This window comes from Manis javanica, chromosome 4 (assembly GCF_040802235.1).
Source record: "Manis javanica isolate MJ-LG chromosome 4, MJ_LKY, whole genome shotgun sequence".
Classification (NCBI taxonomy): Eukaryota; Metazoa; Chordata; class Mammalia; order Pholidota; family Manidae; genus Manis; species Manis javanica.
The window spans coordinates 165,606,232-165,632,399 of record NC_133159.1 but is presented as its reverse complement, the minus strand read 5'-3'; the positions used below and the strand labels follow the sequence as shown (position 1 = coordinate 165,632,399).

Here is a 26,168-nt window from a genome sequence, read left to right as displayed (position 1 = left end):
CACTAATACATAACGTCTTTTAATCAACTGCTAGTGTTTTATGAAGTTTCATTTAAGCAACATAAAGGAGCCCATTATACCCAAGTAGTATGTTATGTAATTCACCATCAGTAAACACATTCCTGTTGAAATCTAATGTAATTCAGAACTGATAGTGTCTCCTCTATGAAACCAGTTCTAAGAATTTGTAAGCATTTACTTAGAGCTCTAATTGGACTTAATTCTTAATGTTTACTTAGACTCTGATTATTTCAACTCTGCATTTTCATTTGGCCAACAAAGGTGTCATATGTTCAAAGTTTTCATAAAAAGTACAGGGGAAGTTATGTAGGCACAGAGTGTATACATGTAAATTAAAATTTATAAATCTAAGAAGTAAAAAGCATAGCAGAATTAGATAACCATAGATTACATGCATTATCTATAATTATTTAGGATAGTAACTCTAGGGTCCAAGAAGGGATTCATTTGTTCTGAATGAAAAAATATATAGGTCTCAACCTGACTTTTGCCTTCTACTCTTAACCAGGACCCCTTTGTGCTTCGGGAGCACCCTACAACGGTGTTAATAGATCTCCTTCAAAGGGCAAAGGAAGAAAAAAAAAGAGTGCTGGACAATCTGCACAATCGAAACAAGAAGGTCCTTTCCCAGGAGGCACATAAAGGGCCGGCAGTAGAAGCACAGGAAGGAAAGGTAATAACTTAGAAACGGCTCAAGTATTGGGGTCTCTTTATTGGCTTCTTTCCTTATGGAACTTTTCTTGCCAAGAATCTTTTATATCAGTGGTTTCCAGATTGTGTCTTCACAGTGATTCTCTGAGGTCCCAGGTGGAGAAAAAGGTTTTGCATTCTTTAAACCAAACTCTCGGTAGTGGACATCAGCATAGTAAAGCTGTGTGAAGTCTTTTATTAGAGAAACCTGTTCAACTTTTATTTAATCTAGTCCCTCTCAAAATTCTGGTCTACTGAACACTTTTTTGCCTGATTGTCTGATGGCATGGGACACGCTTTGGAAGTATTTGAAATTACGCGTTTTGGAAGTTGACGGTGCTCACAGAGAAGTCATTAGAATTACCAACCATTCTCCTTATCTTGTTTATTGTATAAACCTCTCCCCCAGTGCCTTTTGTGTAATGTTTGATACATGTTTATTAAATTGGAAATTTCTTGCTTTTTTATAAATAAATGAATGAATGAATGAATGAATGAATGAAATAAACATGTGACTTAGTTAAATTTATCCTGGGGGAAAAAAATTACCAAGGATTCTTATTCTGTTACTGAGAACACTTCATTCTTTTCAGTTGTGTATAGGAATTCATTCCTCTACATGGTTCTAAAATACTCATTTTATAGGTGAGTAAAGTAAGGCTCAGAGTGGTTAACTAACTTACTGTAGAAGCATATGGGTTCAGATTCATATATTACTCTTGAGACCAAGTTGTTTCCATGTTACCATGTTTCCAAGTTTGCAGTAGAAATGTTACAAAACTTCCTCAAAGGAAAATATAAAGCTTATGATTTGTGGAGCTATCTTTTTTAGTCTAAGTATTTTCTGTTTTCTTCTTTGCTCATGTCTCAATGCCAAAGCTTTGATTCTTTTTTATTGCTTTCTATTGAGAAAGATCCCTGCATTCTTAAAACAGTAGTAGTTACTTTTCTTTTTAATAACACTACATAATTAATGAACTATAAAATAGAAGACTTTCTTACATACAGTTTTGGTATTTTTGATATTGTTTTTTAGTTCTAACACTAGTCACTAGAAAGTTGGGGCTATTTTAGGTATATGAATTACTTTAGTAAAGTGAAATTAATAAAATTCTAATGTCATTAAACATTAGAATAACAGCAACTTTTTAAGGCTGTGGATGTAAAAAAAGATCCTCCATATACTATGGGTCTGTATTTATTATTCTGCATATCTGACAGAGTTTCTGTAATATTGGTGCCCAGTTTAAGGCTGTGGATGTAAGAAAAGATCCTCCATATACTGTGGGTCTGTATTTATTATTCTGCATATCTGACAGAGTTTCGGTATGGTAAGACTGTAATATTGGTGCCCAGATACCAAAGTTTGCCGGGTTTCTTGGGAAGAACAGTCTTCTAATTATGATTAAATATATATACAATTTTTAATTTTACATAAAAATAGGTAGGAATTAATATTAAATTACTTAGTGGAAGAAGTTTAGGCTAAAGACTATATTCTGAGAAGAAAAGAAATATAAAAGGCTTCAATAAAAAATAACTAAAAGGGATGTTTATAGGATTAAAAAAAAAAGGTTGGGGTTTGGTTTCACCATTGGAATCACTGAGAAATGAGCAGCATCTCTGTGTATACCCCATGAGATGTGTAGTAGAAATGGATTTCAAAATAATGTCAAAAATTTTAGAGAAAAGACTACCCTTTGGAAATAACTCTGAATTGATTAACTTTTTCACTTAGTTGGTTGGGCTTTTTGGTATTTACTGTCGGTCATTTTTTTAATCTGTCAACTAACAACTGATAAACTTTCTGGTCTTGGCAAATACAAGGAATTTCTCAAAATAGACCACTAACATTCTGAAGACTGTGTGTGCCAAGCGGTGTGCTAGATGCTAATAATCAAGAATTCAGGAGATAAAGATATTTGAATCTAATACTCTTTTCCCTCAGGACCAAGATCACGGTGTTGGACAGACAGGAGCAGTGAATATTGGAAATCATCAGTCTGTTCCCCGTGTGTCCAACAAGACCAGGAGTCAAAGCTACAAGAGTGAGCTACACGTGACGGAGGGAATCCACACAGTCATGTCTAATAATTCTGCCATCCATCCGGAATCTGTAAGTATTTGGATTTCAGTGAAAAAAAATTCAACTTTGGTAACTAATTTTCCTAGTCTGGTTTGTTTAAGAGTTTGGGGTTTTTTTTCCTTTGATGTATCAGAAGTTTGGAACATAATTTTAGGCAACTTATTTTAAAATGGCAAAAGGCTTTTTAATTCCCAGTTTAATGTCTGCATTTAGGAAACGTGTTTTGAGAATGCAAAAAGAATATTTTTTAAATCTTAGAATAATTAAATCAATAAATACCATATAATGTATTAATTGAAGTTACTTAGATGAAAACGAAGGTATTTAAAAATAGTAACTATTCAACATGATATTAATGATAATGGTTGCCTTTGGGACGTGGAGAAAGGTTTAAGGTGGGTGATAATGGAAAGTGATTTTTGTGTTTTCCATAATGTTTACATTTTTTAAATAAAACTGGGTGTAATTGTAGAAATTACAACTTCTCAGTTTAGGAAATGTGGATGTTTGCTACACTTTCATGTGTAAGATTTTAAATTTTCTTGAAAACATTGGAAGGTCAGGTAACTCGTTTTCACAATTGATAGGAATGCTTCCTTTTTAACTTCACTGCTTTCAGTATTACCAAAAGTTACTAGGCACAATAGCTAAAAGATGGAAACAACCCAAGTGTTCATTAACACATGAATGGATAAACAAACCATAGTGTGTGTGGTGTGTGTGTGTGTGTATATATATATATATATATATATATATATATATCTACAGTGGAATATTACTCAGCTGTGAAAAGGAACGGCGTTCGGATATATGCTACAATGTGAGCGAACCTTGAAAAAATGCTAAGTGATATAAGCCAGACACAAAAGGAAAAATATTATTAGAGTTCCACTTATACGAAATATCTAAAATAGGCGAATTCACAGAAAGTAGATTAGAGGTTTCTGAGGGGCAAGTGGAAGATGAAATAAATACTTTTATTTATTTATTTATTTTATGATCTTGGTGTCATTAATGTACAATCACATGAGCAACACTACAGTTACTAGACTCCCCCTATTACCAAGTCCCCACCACATACCCCAGAACAGTCACTGTCCATCAGCATAGTAAGATGCTACAAACATGTACATGTCTTTGAACATGATGTTTTAATTTCTGTGACAAATACATAGGATAAAATGGCTGAGTCATAGGGCATATGTATGTTTGACTTTCATAAGAAACATACAGGTATTTTTTCTCTGATATGTCCTGCAAATATTTTTTCTCCATCTGTGATAAATTAAAATTTTTAGTTTTAAAATCCAATTCAAACAACCCATTAAAAATGAGTGAAGGCCATGAAAAAGCTAAGAACTTTTCCTCTAAAATCAGGAATAAGACAAGGATGCCTACTCACAACACTTTTATTCAACAGAGTATTGGAAGTCCTAGCTACATTATCAGGCAAGACAAATATAAAAGGCACCCACTCTGGTGAGGAAGAAGTGAAACAGTCATTGTTTGGAGATGACCCGATGCTACATAAAAAAAGCCCTAAAGACTCCACCAAAAAACTATTCAAATTAATATATAAACTATACCTCAATTTTTAAAAATGTGTTAAAGACTTGAAAAGACATTTATCCAAAGAATGTATACAAATGGCCAACAGCACATGAAAATATACTCAATATAATTAGTCATTAGAGAAACGCAAATTAAAACTATAATGAGTACCACCTTACAGCCACTAGGATGGCCAGCTATTTTGTTGTTGTTGTTAAGGTATCATTGATATACAATCATATGAAGGTTTCACATGAGCAACACTGGTTACTACATTCACCCATATTATTGAGTTCCCACCTAACACCCCATTGAAGTCACTGTCCATCAACGTAATAAGATGCTATAGAATCACTGCTTGTCTTCTCTGTGCTATTACTGCCTTCCCCATCTCCCCCCTCTACACTATGTGTACTAATCATAAAGGCCCTTAATCCTTTCTCCCTGCCTTCCCACCCACCCTTCCCACCCCTTTCCCTTTGGTAACTGCTAGTCCCTTCTTGGACTGTGTGAGTCTGCTGCTGTTTTGTTAGGTGGTTAGCTATTAAGAGAGAAAAACAAAAACAAAGATGGAAAATAACAACTAGAGAGCACGTGGAGAAATTGGAACTCCTGCTATATATTGCTGGTAAGAATGTAAAATGTCAGCTGCTGTGGTAAACAGTTGATGATTTCTCAAAAAGTTTAACATAGCATTTCCCCATGATTCAGCAATTCTACTCCTAGATATATACCCAAAACAATTGAAAGCAGGTACTTAAACAAATGCATATACACAAATGTTCACAAGAGCAGTATTCACAATATCCAAAAGGTGGAAACAACACACAGGTCCAGCAACAAATAAATGTATAAACAAATGAGGGTATGGACATACAGTGGAATATTATTCACTATAAAAAGAAACGAAGTACTGTTGCATCCTGTACAATATGGATGAACCTTGGAAACATGCTAGGTGAAAGAAGCCAGATACAGCAGGTCACATATTATATGAAACATCCAAAATAGATAAATCCATAGACAGAAAATAGATTGGTGGTTACCAGAAGGGGAGATGGGGGAGCAACTGCTTAAAACATACAGGGTTTTCTTCTGAAGTATTATATATGTTTTGTAACTAGATACGGGCAGTCTTGCAGAACATCATGAATATACTAAATACTATTGAATTGTTTACTTTAAATGATTAATCCTACATTATATAAATTTTGTCTCTGAGAATCCAGTTTGTACATTTTTTTCTTTACAATGGGGCAGTGGTTGCAGAACATCATGAATATACTAAATGCTACTGAATTGTTCACTTTAAATGGTTAATCTTACATTATCTGAATTTTGCCTCTGTTTGAGAATCCAGTTTGTACATTTTTTTCATTATAATCAGTGTTTTTTGTGTCCTACCCAAGAAACATTTGCTGACCCCAAGGTCATGATAATATTCTGTGTTTTCTCCTGCTCTCTGATTCTGGATTTTAGGTTTATGTCAAGTGACTCTTGTCAAGTTAATTTCTGTGTATAGCATGATTAAGCATTTATTTATTTAGAATACAGAGAACCAGGTGTTACAGCAGGATTTGTTAAAAACACTTTCCTTTCCTCTTTGAATTAACTTGACTTTTTGGTAGTAAATCAATTGACTGAATATATGTGGGTCTGTTTCCAGATTTCAGTGTGTTCCTTTGCTCTCTTCAGCCTGTCCTCATACCAATACTGCACTGTTTTGATTACTGAATTTAAATCTACCAACTTTTCATATCCCCTCAAAATTTTGGCTATTCTAGGTGCTTTACATTCCCATTTAAATTTTAGAACCAGCTAGCTTGTCTGCTTTTTCAGATGAAATTTTATTAGAAGCTGTTGACTGGGATCTCCTACATGAATTACCTACTTAGTTGATAGTAGACTGGTCTAAGATGGTTTTGAAAGAAAAAGGTTTTGCTTTATTTCATTCTTTCCTCTCCATTGTTGTAGGTTACAAGGGAAATGGAAGAACATGAGCTCAGAAAACTTGAGCATCAGAAACAGCTGATGTCTCTGAAAGATAAGCTGAAGGCTGAGATGGATAAGCATCATCTCAGGTTAGAGAAAGATCTTGAAATGCAGCGTAACAACTTTGCTGCAAAAATGAAGAAACTGATCAAGAAACATCAGGCTGCTGTGGAAAAAGAGGTAGTTGACCGGTATTACTAATGTATTTATTCTAACTTGTGGCTATTTCAAAATTAACCAAGATGGCATTTTGATGTTAGGGTATCTGTTCCCCAGAACCAAGCAAATCAAATGGGGAAAGGGAAAAATATGTACATAATAGGTTAAATATCAAGTGCTGGGTCGGGAACCAGTAGGTACGGAATTATGTCCTGATAACTTGATAGTTTTATCATGTAACAGCGATTAAAGTCAGGTAGATCAGATTAAAGATGACGACGTGAGAGGTGAGACAGAGGCCTCCTCCCAAAACCACATATAATATGAAAATATTGTTAATACAACTAACCCTAAAAGATCAACAGGAAAGAAGGCAGCACCAGACTTCTTACACCTGGAGAAAAGAACAGACCTCAAAAAACGTAACATACCAAAGCCATGATCTGGGGGGCCCATGCTCTTCTCCCACCCCAGCTCACTGGCAGAAGGAAGAGAAATGGAGTGGAGACAGGGTGGAGGCCTAGGACTGCTGAACACCCAGCCCTGGAGATCTGCTGTGGGAGCAAGAACTTATATTACATGGTCCTCTGGAGATCAGTGGGGTTGGAAAGCTAAGACAGGAAGAATACTTGGACAGACTGAGATTCCAGCTGTTGTGGAAAACAGGGATTCACATCCAGCTGCTCTGGGAGAAAAGAAAGGCAGGCAGTATGAGAGACTTCCTAACAGTGAGAGGGCTACTAAATGGGCAAATATTGCACAGGGCTTGCTGTTCAGGAAAAAGGACAGGTAGACAAAACTGTTCAGGTGCACTCTGCCCAGCAGGTTGGGAACTTTTCAGGAACTTCAGGCACTCCATCCCCCTGGGTGGCTATACAGCTCCGAGGCCTTCCTCCATGATATGCAGCCTGCTGCACCTTCTGGCAGGCTGGCACTGGCTTACAAACCATCTGCCCCTGCCCTGGCATCAGTCCAGCCAGAGGGAGGTCCTGCCTACAGCAGTTACAAATGCAAAGCATAGAGGGTTACACCTGTGTGTTTGGTTGACTAGTCTGGCTGTGTAGAGACGTACAGTATCTGGGAAGCAGGAAACAGCTCTTCCCAACCCCCAGTCACCAGCGCCGCTCCTCTGAGACCCCTGACATGGCTCCATGGGCTAAGTAATTGCAGGGAGTACACCTTCAGGGTCCTAGATGGTGCCACATACAAAGATGAAATGTCAAAGGAACCTGGTTGAAACCAAAATCCCCAAAACACCAGAAAAGAGGTCAAGTGACAATGAACTCATCAATCTTCCTAAAAGAGATTTAAAAAATCATAAACACATCCATGCAGGTACAGAAAAATACTCAAGAATGCAGGAACAAATCCAGAATAGAGATACATTCATTATGGAATACAATGTGGGGATTTAAAAGCAGATTAGATATGGTCGAGGAGATGGTAAATGAAAAAAATTGAAGAAGAGGAATGCAAAGAAGCTGAGGCACAGAAAAAAAGATCTCTAGGAATGAAAGAATATTGAGAGAACTGTGTGACCAATCCAACCAGAACAATATTCGTGTTATAGGGGTATCAGAAGAAGAAGAGAGAGGAAAAGGGAAAGTGTCTTTGAGGAGGTAATTGCTGAAAACTTCCCCAATCTGGGGAAGGAGATAGTCTCTCAGGCCATGGAGGGGCACAGATCTCTCAACACAAGGGAGACAAGATAGACAACACCAAAACATATAATAATTAAAATGGCAAAGATCAAGGGTAAGGACAGAGTATTAAAAGAAGCCAGAGAGAGAGAAAGGATCACATACAGAGGAAAACCCATCAGGCTGTCATCAGACTTCTCAGCAGAAACCTTACAGGTCAGAAGGGAGTGGCATGATATATGTAATGCAATGAAGCAGAAGCAAGAATACTCTATCTGGCAAGATTATCATTTAACATTGAAGGAGGGTATCAAACAATTTCCAGATAAGCAAAAGCTGAGAGTATTTACCCCCCACAAACTGTCTCTGCAGTGTATCTTGGATGGACTGCTATAGATGGAAGTGTTCCTAAGGCTAAATAGCTGTCACCAGAGGTAATAAAACCACATTAAAGAAAGCAGAACAATTAATTACTAAGCAAATGCAAAATTAAATCAACTATCCCAAAGTAGGTTAAGGGATAGACAAAGAGTACAGAATATGATACTTAATATATAAACAATGGAGGAGGAAGAAAAAGGAGGAGAAAAAAAAAGAACCTTTAGATTGTATTTGTAATAGCACACTAAGTGAGCCTAGACTCTTAGATAGTAAGGAAGTTTTCCTTGAACCGTTGGTAACCACGAGTCTAAAGCCTGAAATGGCAATAAGTACATACCTATTTGATAATCACCCAAAATGTAAATGGAGTGAATGCACCAATCAGAAGACACAGAGTCAATATGAGGGATAAAAAAGCAAGTCCCATCTATATGCCACCTAAAAGAGACTCACCTCAACCCCAAAGACATACACAGACTAAAAGTGAAGGGATGGAAAAAGATATTTCATGAAAACAATAGGGAGAAAAAAGCAGGAGTTAAAGTACTTGTATCAGACAAAGTAGACTTCAAAACAAAGAAAGCCACAAGAGACAAAGAAGGACATTACATAATGATAAAGGGATCAGTCCAACAAGAGGATATAACCATTATAAGTATCTATGCACCCAACACAGGAATACCTACATATCTGAAACAGATACTAACAGTATTAAAAGAGGAAATAGAATGCAATGCATTCATTTTAGGAGAATTCAACACACCACTCACTCCAAAGTACAGATCAACCAGACCAAAAATAAGTAAGGAAACAGAGGCACTGAACAACACATTAGAACAGATGGACCTAACATATCTACAGAATGCTCCACCCAAAAGCCACAGGATACACATTCTTCTCAGGTGCACATGGAACATTTTCAAGAATCGATTATATACTAGACTACAAAAAAGAATGTCAGTAAATACAAAAATATTGAAATTGAACCAACCAGCTTCTCAGACCACAAAGGTATGAAACTAGAAATAAATTACTCAAAGAAAATGAAAAGACCCACAAACCCATGGAGGCTTAACAACATGCTCCTAAATAATCAATGAATCAATGACCAAATATAAACAGATCAAGCAATGCAAAATCTGTGGGATGCAGCTAGGGCTGCGCTAAGAGGGAAGTATATTGCAATAGAGGCCTGCCTCAGGAAAGAAGAAAAACCCGATATGAACAGTCTAAACTCACAATTAACAAAACTAGAAAAAGCAGAACAAATGAGGCCCAAAGTCAGTAGAAGAGGGACATAATAAAGATTAGAGCAGGCTTAAATGAAATTGAGAAGAATAAAACAATAGAATCAATGAAAGCAGGAGCTGGTTCCTTGAGAAAATAAGCAGAATAGAAAAACCCCTAGCCAGACTTATCAAGAAAAAAAGAGTGTCTAGAAATGAGAAAGGAAAAATCACTATGGGCACTACAGAAATACAAAGAATTATTAGAGAATATGGTGAAAAATTGTATGCGTAGAAACTTGATAACCCAGAAGGAATGAACAACTTTCAAGAAAAGTACAACCTTCCTTGGCAGACCGAGAAAGGAACAGAAAACCTGAACAGATCAATTACCTGCAGCAAAACTGAATTGGTAATAAAAATCTACCTAAAAATAAAACTCTTGGAGCAGATGCCTTCACTGCTGAATTTTATCAGACATTTAGTGAAAATCTAATGCCCATCCTCCTTAAAGCTTTCCAAAAAGTAGACAAGGAGGGAATACTTCCACCCTCATTCTATGAGGCCAGCATCACTCTAATTCCAAAATTAGGCAAATACACCACAAAAAAAGAAAATTATAGACCAATATCCCTGGTGAACATAGACACAAAAACACTCAACAAAATCATAGTGAAAAATATATCAAACAGATAGTCTATCATGATCAAGTACGATTTATTCCAGAGATGCAAGGATGGTACAACAGTTGAAAATCCATCAGCATCATCCACCACATTAACTAAAATAAGGAGAAAAAGCACATGATCATCTCCATAGAAGCTGAAAAAGCAATCGACAAAGTTCAACATCCATTCATGGTAAAAAATCTCCAGAAAATGAGTATAGAGGGCAAGTACCTCAACATAGTAAAGGCCTCATATGACAAACCCAAAGCCAACATCATACTGAACAGTGAGAAGCTGAAAGCTATTCCTCTAAGTCGGGAACAAGAGAAGGATTCCCACTCTTTCCACTTTTATTCAACATAGTACTGGTGGTCCTCGCCACAGCAATCAGACAACACAAAGAAATAAGAGGCATCCAGATTGGTAAAGAAGCAGTTAAACTGTCACTGTTTGCGGATGACATGATATTATACATAAGAAACCTTAAAGAATCCACCCCTAAACTACTAGTACTTAGAACTGAATTCAGCAAAGTGGCAGGATACAAAATTAATACACAGAAATCTCTTGCATTCCTATACACTAATGATGAACTAGCAGAAAGAGAAATCAGGAAAACAATTCCATTCACAATTGCATCAAAAAGAATAAAATACCTAGGGATAAACCTAATGAAGGAAGTGAAAGACCTATACCCTGAAAACTACAAGACATTCAATAAAAAGAAGATAGCGATAAATGGAAATAACATCCCTTTGCTCATGGATAGGAAGAATTAATATTGTCAAAATGGCCACCCTGCTTGAAGCAATCTACCGATTCAGTGCAATCCCTATCAAAATGCCAATAGCATTTTTCAGTGAACTAGATCAAATAGTTCTAAAATTCATATGGAACCACGGAAGACCCCAAATAGCCAAAGCAATCATGAGAAGGAAGAATAAAGCTGGGGGCGGATTATGCTCCCCAACTTCAACCTCTACTGCAAAGTCAATTTGGTACTGGCACAAGAATAGACCCAAAGACCAATGGAACAGGCTAGGGATCCCAGATATAAACCCAAGCAAATGTGGTTAATTAATATACCATAATGGAGCCATGGACATACAATGGGGAAATGACAGTGTCTTCAACAACTGGTGTTGGCAAAACTGGACAGCTACATGCAAGAGAATGAAACTGGATTATTGTCTAAACCCATACACATAAGTAAATTCTAAATGGATCAAAGACCTGAATGTAAGTCATGAAACCATAAAACTCTTAGAAGACAACATATGCAAAATCTCTTGAATATAAACATGAGCAACTTTTTCCTGGACGCATCTCCTTGGGCAAGGGAAACAAAAGCAAAAATGAACAAATGGGACTACATCAAGCTTCTGTACAGCAAAGGACACCATCAGCAGAACAAAAAGGCATCCTACAGTATGGGAGAATATATTTGTAAACAACATATCCGACAAGTGATTAACATCCAAAATATGTAAAGCGTTCACATACCTCAACACCCAAAAAGCAAATAACCCAATTAAAAAATGGTCACAGGATATGAACAGATGCTTCTCCAAAGAAGAAATTCACATGGCCAAGAGGCACTTGAAAAGATGCTCCATATCACTAATTACCAGGGCAATGCAAATTAAAAGCACAATGAGATATCACCTCATACCATTTAGCATGGCCAACATCGAAAAGACTAGGAACAACAATGGTGGCTAGAATGCAGAGGAAGGGGATCCCTCCTACACTGCCGGTGGGAATGTAAACTAGTTCAACCATTGTGGATAGCAATATGGAGGTTCCTCAAAAAACTAAAAATAGAGATTCCATTTGGCCCGTGAATTCCACTCCTAGGAATTTACCCAGAGAAAAAAGTTGTCAGATTGAAGAAGACACATGCACCCTTATGTTTATCACAGCACTATTTACAATAGGCAAGATATGGAAGCAACCTAAGTGTCCATCAGTAGTTGGATGGATAAAGAAGAAGTGGTACATATGCACAATGGAATACTTTTTAGCCATAAGAAAGGAACAAATCCTACCATTTGCAGCAACATGGATGTAGCTAGACGGTATTATGCTCAGTGAAATAAGTTAGGGAGAGAAAGACAAGTACCAAATGATTTCCCTTATTTGTGGAGTATAACAACGAAGCAAAACTGAAGGAACAAAGCAGCAGACTCACAAACTCCCAAGAAGGAACTAGCGGCTACCAAAGGGAAGGTGTGCAGGAGGGCAGTTGGGGAGGGAGATGGAAGGGCATTGAGGGCTATTACGATCAGTACACATGGTGTTGGGGGGGATCATGGGGAAGACAGTGTAGCACAGAAAAGACATGTAGTGACTGTGGCATCTTACAACACCGATGGGCAGTGACTGCAATGGCGTATGGGGGGAACTCGATGATATATGTGGATGAATGTAGTAACCACATTATTTTTCATGTGAAACCATCATAAGTGTATATCAAAGATACCTTAATGAAAAAAAAAGTCAAGTATTCTGTTCTAGGCCTTGGGTACTTTGGCTATCTGAGGAGTTTGATAAATCAGTTAGTAGGTGATTCAGGTTCTAAAAAAAATTTATCATTCTCTATGTACTTTTTGGAAACCTTAAATTTATAGTAGCATTTTTATATCAGAAGAATTGAAGAGTACTGTAATATACAGAGAATGTTACATTAAGAGAAATTAAGAGGGTTTCAGATTCACATTTAGCCCATTTGTTTACTACAAATAAGTATCATTCTACTGTATGATAAAGGTGCATTTTTTTAGGAGTCTTTTGTGAAAACTGGTTTCTAATTTCCTTGGTGTCCCTTTAGTTTCAATTTATTTTGATAATCACAGTTGTCAAGTAAAATGTAAACTTCTCAATAAATTTACACCATATCTTCAAATATGTCTGCAAAAAAAGAAGAATCACCGTCTCACAGTAATAGAGAATTTAGCAAAATAATTTCTGGTGGTAAATGAATATTTGATTTTGAAATAATTTGGCAAAAGAATAATAGAAATATTTAGATTCCTGTTTGGTGTTGTACTTTCTTGAATACTTTGTAAACAGGTAGATACTAACATTTTTAGGAAAGGAATTCATGAAACAGGATGTACAATATGATCTTTAGATTTGTTTTATAGTATTTATATCAATATCTATACATGCCTAGAAAAAATTAGGAAGGGTATGCACCAAAATGTTTATATTGGTTATCTCTGTGTGGTAAAATCCCTGCAAGATTTTTCTTCTTTGTGTTTTTCTGTATTTCCTAAATGTTCTACAATGAATATGTATAGTTCACCCTTGAATAACAGGTATTGAAACTGCACAGGCCCCATTTATACACATATTTTTTTCAATAAAGGTCTTGGAAAATGTTTTGGGAGACAGTTTAAAAGATCATTTTCTTTTTTCTAGCTTTCTTTATTGTAAGAATACAGTATATAATTTATACAAACATACAGAATATGTGTGAATATCTGTTCATGTTGTTGGTAAGGCTGGCCAGTCAGCAGTATGCTTTTAGTAGTTAATACACAAGTCAAGCTAGATAAAAGGTCATAAACTTAATTACATTTGTTTTTGTTTTATTAGTGAGGGGGGTCGGGGCAGCATACTCTAGTTAAATGGGGGGGAACGGTGAAAACACTGACCCTGTAAAAGATCAGCATTTTAAAGATGAGTTCCATTTTAGTGGTTCTCTGAAATTCAAATCATAAGGATGCTGAGTAATATTTGTTAATAATTTATTGGATATTCTTGTTTTGGTAATGATTATACTGCTGATTTTATATTCTTAGGTGGAGGGAAATATCTTTGCTAATGTGTATTAAAACTGCTGCTTTGAAGCTTATCTGCTTAGCTAATTTGATCCATTTAAAAATTTTCCTATAGGCTGAACTGATGTCCAGTGAGGAGAACAAATTTCAACAACGTATTCAGGCTGAGCAGAAGAAAGAACTGAATAGCCTTTTTGAAGTCCCAGAAGAGAGAATACAAACTTCGAAAGGAACAACTTAAGGAGGTATTTACTTTATAAAAATTTTCAAGCCACTTGCCTGCTTACTGAATTATATCCAAATATTGATCTACTCGTAGAACCATTAAGATAAAATTTTCTTTTGTTTGTGGCCACTAACAATATACCAGTTTAAGTGAGGACATTGATTATAACCTATTACTTTTCAATGGCTGAGATCCTCAGTTGAGTGGGATCTACAAAGAGTGATCTCTTTAAAATGTGAATTATTTTATAAAGCTTTTATTTATAGTAGCTTTCCTAAGCACTTAAGAAACTGAGTCACTAGAAATAAAAATATTTTAGCTATGAAAAAGAGCCATACATCTCTTCCTTTAAAAGTAAGTCATACCTTCTTACTTTGGGCTCAGATTACAATAATTTGTTCTTATTCTGATTTTAACACAGAATAAGGATAAGAGACATTTCTTCTCATCCCATTTTCTTTACTAGGAAAGCATGCTAATTATGTCTTTATGGCTACAGGATTTCATGTGTGTTTGCCCTTTATGTGCTGCTTTCTTGAACTTATTTTTATCGCAGATCTAGTCTAACTGTGAGGGAAAGCCATGTTGTCCTAAGGCAATTTCTGAAAGGGGATTATTATTCAGGATTAGTGGTCAGGACAGGAAAATGATTTGTGTCAACTATAGTATCTTTATTATATTGCAAGAGAATATAAATCATCCATCTTTCATAGGTATAAGATTGATTTTTCAGAGACTATTGACCTTACGGTTCTTCACCTGTTATTCAAGAAACAAACCAATTCTTTATTACTTTTGTGGATAAGATACTCAAACACATAAATATAAAAAGCCACATAAACTTGCAGTTCTCAACTGAAGGATGTCAATGAGAAGACAGAGATAATACAGGCGTATACACAAAGAATCATTTGGCTATGTTTTTCAAAATCTTTTGCCAAGGAAATTCCCCACCCACCGAGACTTCCCCAGTTTACACCCCTCTTTTACAGACTGATGGACTGAAATTTTTAGTCCATGTAATTAATTATTTGCATGCAGATAAATTAATCTTGATAAAATAACCATAATCTCTTTGGTACAGTGCTTTCTTGTGTATAGGAATTTGACCTATAATTAGATATATTAAGTCTTATTAAGGATATTGGTGGCACAAAGCCTTGCTATATATACCCTGCCGAGTGAGGTTCATTGATAAAATTTTTCCAACTTTAGAAGAGTGTAACCTGCTATGTATTCCCATTACTGTAATCTAAAAGCTAAACTCAATACCCAGAACATGGGATTTGAAAAGATGGTAAACAGGATTCCCAACTGTAAATAAATATCCAACAAAATGCAGTTCTATAGTTGTTTCCTAGTGAAATCAGGTTTTAGTTTTATAAATGAATGTGTTGGTTTAGATAATCCTTTAAGCATATAATTCATAGTCTAACTAATAAGCTCGTTTTCTTTTAGAAGGTAGTTTTGTGTCTGCGTGTGTGTGTGTGTGTGTGTGTGTGTGTGTGTGTGTGTGTGTGTGTTCATTTAGAATGATTATTATCAGTATAGAGGAAGGGACCTACTATAGTCTTAGTGGGTGGGAAATTTCCTTGGCCAAAGATTTTGAAAAACATAGGCAAGTGATTCTTTCTGTATATGCCTGTATTATCCCTGTCTTCTCATTGACATCCTTAAGTTGAGAACTACAAGCTTATGTGCTTTTTATTTTTATGTGTTTGAATATCTTATCAATGAAAGTAATGAATCATCGGTTTCTTTCTTGAACAACAGATGAAGAACCATAAGGTTAACAGTCTCTAAAAAATCATCTTAGACCTAGGAAAGATGGCTGATTTATATTCTCTGCAAGGTTGATGCATTGTAGGTTGAAATATACTAGTATTGATTAGCATCCTTGGGTTTGCATCATTGAATGTATTGTCAGTATTCTCATCCTATCCAGTATAAATAAATTTTTTAGGTAGTTTGTGAGATGATGTTTAAAATGCTGTAGAAAAACATTGGTCTTGCCTTGTTCAGTGGTTACAGTGCTGAAGACTAAATCTATTCTAAACGGTCTCTATTTTCCTGTGGTTTTGTTGATTTTCCATTTAATTTCTGGTCTTTTATACTGAGCCCATCCTTAACTTTGCCAAAAACTTAGTATTTCAATTGTTGAAAGCCAAGAAGTGAGACATAACTATATTTTAACCTTAATTTTAATTCATGTGTGATTTTTACTTGAAAGCACTGTCTTCTTCCCCCTTTTGGGAGGATTTCAAACAAAGATGTTTTACTCCATTCACCAATCATTGCGTGCTTTCAAAGCTACGAGCCATCCTAAATATAGCTGTGCAAAGCTAAAAATATGCATGTTTTCTAGTGTATTTTTTCTCTTTTCTGTCCTACTTCATGGATAACTCCAGAAACAGAAAAATACTACCTACCTCCTTTAAGGTCATTGCCCTGCCTGCCCATGAGAGAGGGCACAAATTAAGTATTTTTACTGAAGATTACCAGCTACCAAATAGTATATTCATGTAGTTAATTTTTATGTATTTTGAACTCAGTTGTTTTTTATCTTGCCAGGAGCTGAATGAAAACAAGAGCACCCCAAGAAAAGAAAAACAGGAATGGCTTTCAAGCCAGAAACAGAACATACAGCATTTCCAAGAAGAGGAGAAGACCAATCTTCTTCAACATCAGAAACGGTACCTAGAGCTGCAATGCCGTCGCTTAAAAAGAAAGTTGCTACTTGGGAGCCATAACTTGGAGCAGGACCTTCTCAAGGAGGTATGTTTAAATGGTGTGAAATCAGAATCTTCCTGAAAATATGTCAGTCACATCCCACCCTCAGGGCCTTAGAGCACCTCTGCTTGCCTTTGCCTAAGTCCTTCTTCCCTGGAAACCCAACCCACACGATTCACCTTCTCCCTCACTTCATATCTCCTCAATTCTGATCTCCAAATCCTCCTCCCTTCTTTAAATATTCTTGCACTCCTCTCTCTCTCTCTCACACACACACACCACACACACACATACACACATACGTGCACACACTTTTTATGGGGATCTCTCTCTCCCCAAGTAGAATGGAAATTAGATCAAGTCCCAGGTTCTGTTCAGGGCTTTTATATCCAGTGGCTAGGTATATCCAGGCCTTGTAGCTAGTGGCTGGCCCATAATAGGTATTCAATAAATATGTATTAAGTAAATATTTAATGAATATTAAATCCACGAATGAAAGAACTGTTAATTTTTAATATGAGAAAATTAATTGGATAACTTATGCCTTTTCATCCAAAATGGGTGCCATGAGGTATATACTACCATTTAACATAATTTTATAAACATTAAATTATTCATTGGGAATATGTAGAAACTTATGCCAATGAAAACAACGGTACTCATTATCAGGTATACCTATGAGCATAGATCAATTTATTTTCAAGAGTGGCCTAAAATAAACTTCAAGTATAACATAATTATTCAAATTCACTAATAAAGAAATTCAAGTTAAGACAATTGCATCAATTAGATAAGATCGGTCTAAAAAATTGATGAGTCCTAGTAGTGGCATGGAAAGTGGTCAATGTTGGTAAGAATATAAATTGATACTGCCATTTTGGAGCATAATTCAGCAGCTTTAACAATTTAATTTGCATGTATCTTCTACCCATCGAATCCGCTTCTAGAATTCTATCCTAAAGAAATAGTAACATAATTATATGGTGTATCATGTGTAGATGTTTATTGAAAATTTGTCATAAAGCAAAAAGTAGAAAAACTATGGCATCAGAAAGCAGAAGCTTCCAATAAAAATTTCTTTAAAAATCTGTATTTGTCCATTATATTTTTAGGTAAAGCAAGCATATTATATGCCTATAATATATATTGTTATTCAATTTTAAAACTGTATGTTTTTGTGTAATGGTTGTGTCACGATAAGCGTGGGGAAGGTTGGGAAACATATGCACCAAATGTTGGCCCCTGGAGAAGGGGCAGCGGAGGCAAAGGGGGCACGTCTGACTTCCTTCTACATAGTAAAAGAGAGAGAGTGTGTGAGTGTATGTGTGTGTGTTGTACATTTGATCTTTTAAACTGAAAAAAATTGTAGTAACATTTATTGATCATGAGGCAGGTATTCTGACAGCTTTCCACGTATGAACTCATTTCACCCTCACGTTAATTTTATGAAACAGCTGTGTTATGGTCTCCATTTGAGAAGTAATGAAATGGAAGCACAGAGAGTTTAAGTAATTAACCCAAGGACTCACTGCTTGTCAGTAGCAGAGCCAGGATTTCGAAAGCAGGCAGCCTAGCCCTAGAGTCTTGTGTTCCTAACCCCTGCACTATACTGGGTACACTGCATGTAGTAGAATTGAATGTATACTCTGAAGAAAGTCAAAGGATGACTTAGAAATCCTGTTCAGATACAAAATTAGGAAACATAAATGACGGAAAGAGAGTAGAAAGGACATTAAGTCTCTTGGGACAGATGTGATATGTCTTAAGCTTATTGCTAAAAGTAGTATAAATAGTAAATGAACAGATAAGGCAATTGTGCTACTAATTGCCCATTTTCTACAGTTCCAGTAATAAAACTCTAATATTTACTGTGCAGCCATTACTGAATCAGAGAATTACATCTATATCCTGGTTATTCTGTTTCTTAGGATTTTTTTTCTCCTGGCATTGTACATCATCAAATTATGCCTTTGTCTTTTTTTATGGATTAGGAATTAAATAAAAGGCAGGCTCAAAAGGACTTAGAGCATGCAATGTTACTGCGACAGCATAAATCCACGCAAGAACTGGAGTTCCGCCACCTCAACACAGTGCAGAAGATGCGCTGTGAGTTGATGAGACTGCAGCATCAAGCCGAGCTCACTGACCAGCTGGAGCGTAATAAGCGGAGAGAGCGAGAACTAAGGCGGAAGCACGTCATGCAGGCTCGACAGCAGCCTAAGAGTCTGAAGGTACCTTTAGCCTAAGCTTCTTGGCAAAGGAGAACACATAAAAGGCACATGTAAACAGTAAAAGTCTAAGCCAGATGTCTGTCATAAAGAAATTGAATAAGCTTTTTTCTTTTCATTTTAAGCATGTTTGGTTAGTATTGGTGTAGAGGGTCTATAGCTGCAGACTTCAGCTTGTGTATTTCTCAGCAGAGTACCAAAAAAAATGGCCAGAACTTTTTAACTGTAGAAAGTGTCATAAATAAGATTCGAAATTCTCATTTTAAGTGTACCCAAATGTCCAGTGTTGATACTGCAATCTACATATCAACATCCTAACCTGCTGGCTTCTCTCTGTTGTTCCAAGTTTTATAGTTTTGGAATCTTATTTCCTCTGAATGTGATTTGTATCCAAAAGAGGCGGTAAGTTCTTAATTAGTACAGAAACCAGTGAATGAAAAACGCCTTTTTACCCCCTCTCCCTTCATTGTCAATACTCATCTTTAGAGGAATAGTGGAATTATCACACTGTTACTCCCATTCTTTCTGTGTTTGGTAACATAGGTAAGACCAGGGCATGTGTAGTTGGAGTGTATTTTTTTAATTAGTACATCAGAGTTAAGGAAGGTACTACATGCTCTCTTGTAGACAAATAAGGAAAGACAAGTGTTGGTGATATATCATATCAAAGGACTTTAAATTTTGTATTTGCTTTGATAGAGAAATTTATTTATATGATACAAAATTCAAAAGATGCCAAAGTGTATGTATTATAAACTTAAAGGTTTCCCTCTCCTTGTTCTTTAGGCCACCTGGTCCAGCCCCCTCTACCAAAATCAACCAGAGTTAACAATTCCAAGGAATTTTCTAATTTTATAACTTGTAATAAATACGTGAAGTATAATCACATGAATCTTAATAAACAAAAAACCAAAATGACCCCCTATATATGTTGTCACCCACAGTAGTACCTCAGTTAATCTGTACATGTCTGCACATTGTAAACTTGTGTTTACATCCAATGAAGCCCGGTTCCACGGTATCTCCTTTACCCTCTTTTTCGATCTCTGACAATTTAACTATAAAACTATCAGGTAACACTTACCTGAATAACTCTCCTGAAGTCAAGTGAAATTCACTCACAGAAGTAATCTGTGTCCAAACCAGAAGCTAAACCTTACCTAGTGGTGTCTCTGATTCCTATTCAACTCCATTCATACAAGTTGTCCTGAACAAAACACAGAAGCAAAGCTAATATTTATCCTTTCTTGTGAATCTAAGTAAAATTTTATACTTTGCTGTATCTTCAAAACAGCTAATGAACATCATTTACAGAGTGGCTCGTACGTTGACTACCCTCATAACCATCATTAGTTAATGCTTATCACAATCAGAATTCATAATGATTTTCCAGATTTATTTTGTCTTTGTAGTGGTTACATAGTAGAGGTTCTCACCAAAAGATATTTAAAGCATGTCTATAAAATGAATTACAGTTTTAAAGTGAGCAGCACCCAGAAGTAAACCGAACTGAAAGCTTGTTTAGTTTTCTTTGGTCAGACCATGAATCTGATAGGACTTCATTTCTCTGGGGCTTGGAATAGGTTAGTTGTTTGCTGTTTAACCCTTCCTTTTGGTTCCCTGTTGTGGCCCCCTTCTCCGTTTGAAAGCTTGGAGACACTAGTCTGATTTTCAGATACTGTTAAAAAATCAAGGGGAAAAATAATGTCTCACAGTCATAGGCAGACTTCAGATAGAAAACGTCCTTCTCATGATACATAAGCTCAAGATTTTCCGTAAAAGAAATTGTTCTGTTACTTCAGTGGGAAAGAAAATCACCATGTTCCTCTTAGTTGTATATATGTATCTACTTGCCCAATTTGAACAAAATAGACTCTTTTTTTTAAATTAAGGTATCATTGATAAACAATCTTAAGAAGGTTTCACATGAGCAACGTTGTGGTTTCAACATTCACTCATACTATGAAGTCCCCCCCAACCCACTGCAGTCACTGTCCATCAGCGTAGTAAGACACTATAGAGTTAGTACTGTCTTCTCCGCGCTGTGCTGCGTGCCCCATGACCCCACTACATTGTGAGTGCTAATAATAGTGCCCCTTAATCCCCTTCTCCCTCCCTCCCCACCCATACTCCCCAATCCCGTCCTTTTTGGTAACCCTAGTCCCTTCTTGGAGAAAACAGACTATTTTAACATCATGTCATTTCATTTACATAAGTAATAGTTGCAACTTTTTAAGATAAATTTGTATTTACTATGTAGTAGTTCAACTTCAATAGTTGCAACTATTCCAACTTTCTCCAAGACTTTAAGGGGGATAGGAGGACTTCAGTTTGCACACTTAGGTGAGCTGACAGTATTTGTAGACATTGGGGCACCATTTCTGAGGAATGACTTGGGTAAACACCTATTGTTTATCTGCCATTTCTTCATCTGCCATTAGGTGACGTTTTGTCAGTATTAAGTGATTAAGAAACAACTGGAACATGTTAATCCTGCTTTCACTTGGGGGAAACATTGAGGAATATAGTTTATTCTTGGTATAAGTATTAATCTTCTTGAAAAAATTTTCCAGGGCATTCCTTTTTGTCATTAGCTAGTGATATGGAGTGTCTATAGTTTTCTTGGCAATATATTTGAATACTTAAAAGTTTTTTAAAGAATGGAGGTGGTTACACAAAGTCAGAAGAGAATTCTAAATTTCACTGTTCCATTTCTGGCTAACTTGGAGGAATTTTATTAACCAAGGGCAGTATTTAAGGGCAGTGCTAAGTGTAACTAAACCAAGAGTTTGTCTTTCTAGCTAGACATTTCTTGACCCTTCACAGAATAAAGGTACATGACTATGACTTAGTACCTCAATTGGTGTAAAATGCTGACAAAGATATATATTTGATTTTGTAGTATGGGAGCAAAGAGTGGGAACTAGTTCCTTGACAAGAGTGTTTGGTCATACATGCATTTGCACACTTAGTCAACCATTCAATATCTGGCAGTATATATATTGAGGTAAATAATTTCAACTATAGGTTCTGCCTTTGTGTAGCAAATGAGTGTTGTTACTTGTAGGCTTGATGGCTATACCTTATCAAATATATCTCATCTTACTACATTTTGTTGAAACTTGAGTTCATAGAATAATTAACCTGTGATTTAAAGCCAGAGTTATTCTGTTTCTGAACTCAAATTATTTTATCTCAAAAATGTTTATGTAGTTCATGTCTGTTATCATTTCCACAAGAAGGGTTGTCCCTTCTCTTGCCTCATAACTTTTCTTTGACCTTTGAAAGATTAGTTAGCTGACTTCCAGGTTTTTGCTTGTGGTGCTAAAGAGTAAAGCCTAAGGAGAAGCAGATCCAAAACTTAGCCATCTTAACTGAGCAGTATGACCACATTAATGAAATGCTCTCCACTCGAGCTGTAAGTTTATTTTACTTAGGCAAAACAAATTTAGTGCCCCTTTCCTTCCACCACCCGAATAAAATCCCAACAATTGAAATATTAAGTTGGAGATGAAAATGCTGCTGTACCTTGGGAAATAGTGAAGGTGGTCTATATTCTTCTTGTTCTCAGCATTGCTTGGAAATATGCAGGATGCATATGTAATTCTCTTTGATACACTTGGTCATGAGGTTCCACATAGGCTCTCTGCTGGTGCCTTGCAGAGGTTTAGTAGGTATACCAACAGTGCATCAAGATTGGAGAAGCAGCTTTGTTAAGCAGGGTTCAAAAAGTAGCACTTTACCAGGAATCCAGATGGTCACATTTGAGTGCAGGCACAAAATAGTTGCTATGTCAGTTTACAGACTTTTTCTTAATGGGCCAGATAGTAAATATTTTAGGAGGAAAAACTGAGGTTATTATGTGGGTATTTACATAGCCGTTTAAAATGTGACCAATTCAGAATGTAAAAAACCATTCCTAATTAGTGGACTATTGAAAAACAAAAACAAAAAATCAGGTAGCTGTTCAGCTTTGGCCCATAAGCTGTGGCATGCTTGTCCCTGTTCTGTAGTTATTTCCATTGGAGAGAAGACATTCCCAGTCTTATATCAGTCAGATTCCGTTTTCCTTTAAAAAATAATGATTATTTAGGCATCATCCAAATAGCTTATGATAGCTTTATTCTTATAATGCCGTCATTGGTTGCTGTGTTTTCCTTTTCCAGAGATGTTTACCCCAAGATGTAAAAGAGAACAGTTGTGCCCTATAGAAGAGTAGTCTGCCTTAACTTACACGTCCTCCTTTCCATAGGTCATGAGAAGGTAGCTCACAGGAGGATGTATGTTTTCTTTCTCTTTCAGCCGCATTTGGATGAAGCGCAGGAGGCAGAGTGCCAGGCTTTGAAAACGCAGCTGCAGCAGGAACTGGAGCTGTTGACTGAACTTCAGAGCAAGATCAAAATGCAGGCTGAGGCACAACACGCTCAAGAGCTTCGGGAGCTGAAACGGAGGGTCTCCCTCCGCAAGGCACTCTTGAAACAACAGGTATGCGTAATAGAAAAAAGTAATTGTGCCAGGATTTGCTTTCATCAAAATCATTTCATAAATATATTTTTGTGATGACAGAGGTGGCATTAGATTATTTTCACAATACCATATTTCCTTAATTCTAGTTTTGGTAGTGTTTTCTTTTTCTTTAAAATTACTGATTCAGTAATGAACCTTAAAATTAATGAGTGTGATGTATTAAAGGAATATATATACTTAAGTAGTAATTACTAGAGGAATGATGTGGAGTTATGTGAAGACAGTTGAATTGTAAAAGGATAGCTCTGGCTCCGTCTTCCTCCCTTCTTTTGTGTACCTAGTTGTACCTAAAGAAATTGGAGAGAAACTTGGATAGTGAAGGAAAAAACTTTAGTAATTGCTTGAGAGAGACAAGGAAAAGGGATCAGGAATATACTTCATTCATTCCTGGTCTGAAACTGTACAGATTGATGCATTACTAGAAAAGAGAAGGTAAGACCAGTTTTACACAGATGAAGTGTCAGGCTGAAAATATTTCTAGATGTAGCTTTATTTATTTTACTTATTCTTTGTCATATATATTAGAAGTAGAATCCCTAAATTCACTTGTGTCCTTTAAGGTACTGAGGCTGTATGTGTGTGTGTGTGTTGAAGAAAGAACAAAGGGTATAAGCTTTTGAGAAAGAAAGAGAGGAAAGGCATTTGTTTTGAGAAGTAGTAGAATACCACTTGTATCCAGGATTGAATGCTCTGTTCCAGAATTCCTGAGCCATAAGTTCCCAGCAGCTGGCATGTCTTAGGTCCATTGTAAGTTAACACATGCCTAATGGTTTTGTCTGTTAAAAATTGTCATTGCTTCTGGACCATTAATTGGCGCATAGATTTTCCTCTACTTTCTACAGTTCTTGTGATAAAAATAGAATACCTCATTTCTATTAAAAATAAATGTTCTTAAAAACTCCACCAAAAGAAGGTGTTGCTATTTCTCTGGCACAGCTGTCTTCATTACTGGCTCCTTTAAGAGGTACTTGCCTCTAAAAATTATCTCAATTGTGTTTCTCATTCAAGGTGGGAAGACAGAAACACATACAAATTTTTAGAAAAATGTAGTTGTCCCATGTACAGAATTCATAAATCTGCCTGATTTCAACTTGCATATTTAAAATTGAATCTAAAGTTCCATCTCTTATGCTTCAAAATTATCACTCAAAGAGAAACCTATAGTATTTCAGTAACAGTGTCATGAGAGAATTATTGGTATTGTTTTATTTGTATTTTTAGCTCCACCTAGTGGCTCCGAGTTAAAGAGTGCTAATTAGTATCTTAGGTGTAGTCATTTCAATATATGAACTAAGGCCTTTATGTTCTACGAAACCAGGTAAAATGTTGGCATAGGGCTGATACCATTGCCAGAAGTGCAGTGGCACTCTCATACATTGTTAATGCATTTTGGAAAGCAATTTGGAAGTATATCAATGATCTTTGAAAATGTTAAGCAAAGAATTTAGAGAATTTAGAGAAAAGAAATCCTGAATACAGGAAAAACAATATGCATAAATATGTTAATTATAGCATAGTTATAATGGTTTTAAACACCTAACCATCTAAAATAATTAAGTGCTTATGACCAAGCCACTTAATAAAATCTTACTCAACCATTTAAATAATGCCTATAAAAATAGTATTAATGTGGAAAAATGCTTATGAGGTGTTGAATAAAATAAAGACAAATCACACTTAAAGTGAGTTGAACTAATACTTATAATGGCTCTTTTAATATGGTAGATTGGTTGTGGTGGTTTGTATTTGATAATAGACATGCATAAGATTTAGTATTAAAAATAATAAAAGAAACAGTGGAATAAATCTACAGTGCTTTGAGTTGCTGCTTGATTTTTAGGGCTCATGTTTATATTTCAAGTGAAGTGCATGACTATAAAGTACTTTGGGGTCAGTCAGTTGGCAACTACCAAGGCAGTGATATACCCATGGTATGATTTGAAAACATTGTAACATCTGTATTTTCTGTACTTTGTGCCTACTGGTTGTACAGATAAGAAACAGTCATCTGAAAATAGAGGTGGAAGCAGAGAGAATGTTAGTTGTTTCTAGATGTGTAATAATTCTGTTTGAAGATTGCTTTCAGCGTCCAAATGAAACAAGAATTGTCCTCCAGGTCCTCCAGGTGTTTCCATGCTAAATTGTGTGTTTTTAAAAGGGCACTTTAAAAAAGATACATAAGAGGGGACTTGATAATATGGGTAAATGTTGTAACCAAAATGTTGCTCATGTGAAACCTTCATAAGATTGTATATCAA

The 26,168-nt window shown here is 36.0% G+C and overlaps 1 protein-coding gene and 1 pseudogene across 1 annotated transcript in view; both read left to right on the top strand.

The window, feature by feature from the left end:
* The window catches only part of LOC140848633 (serine/threonine-protein kinase TAO1-like), a 93,889-nt gene extending 79,449 nt beyond the window's left edge, over positions 1–14,440 (top strand). The window contains exons 12-15 of the mRNA XM_073232901.1: positions 530–694; positions 2,660–2,827; positions 6,323–6,520; positions 14,315–14,440. Of these exons, the coding sequence (XP_073089002.1) occupies positions 530–694; positions 2,660–2,827; positions 6,323–6,520; positions 14,315–14,440 (657 nt within the window). The remainder of the gene's footprint in view (positions 1–529; positions 695–2,659; positions 2,828–6,322; positions 6,521–14,314) is intronic.
* Positions 14,398–26,168, top strand: part of LOC140849264 (uncharacterized) — a 58,554-nt pseudogene continuing 46,783 nt past the window's right edge.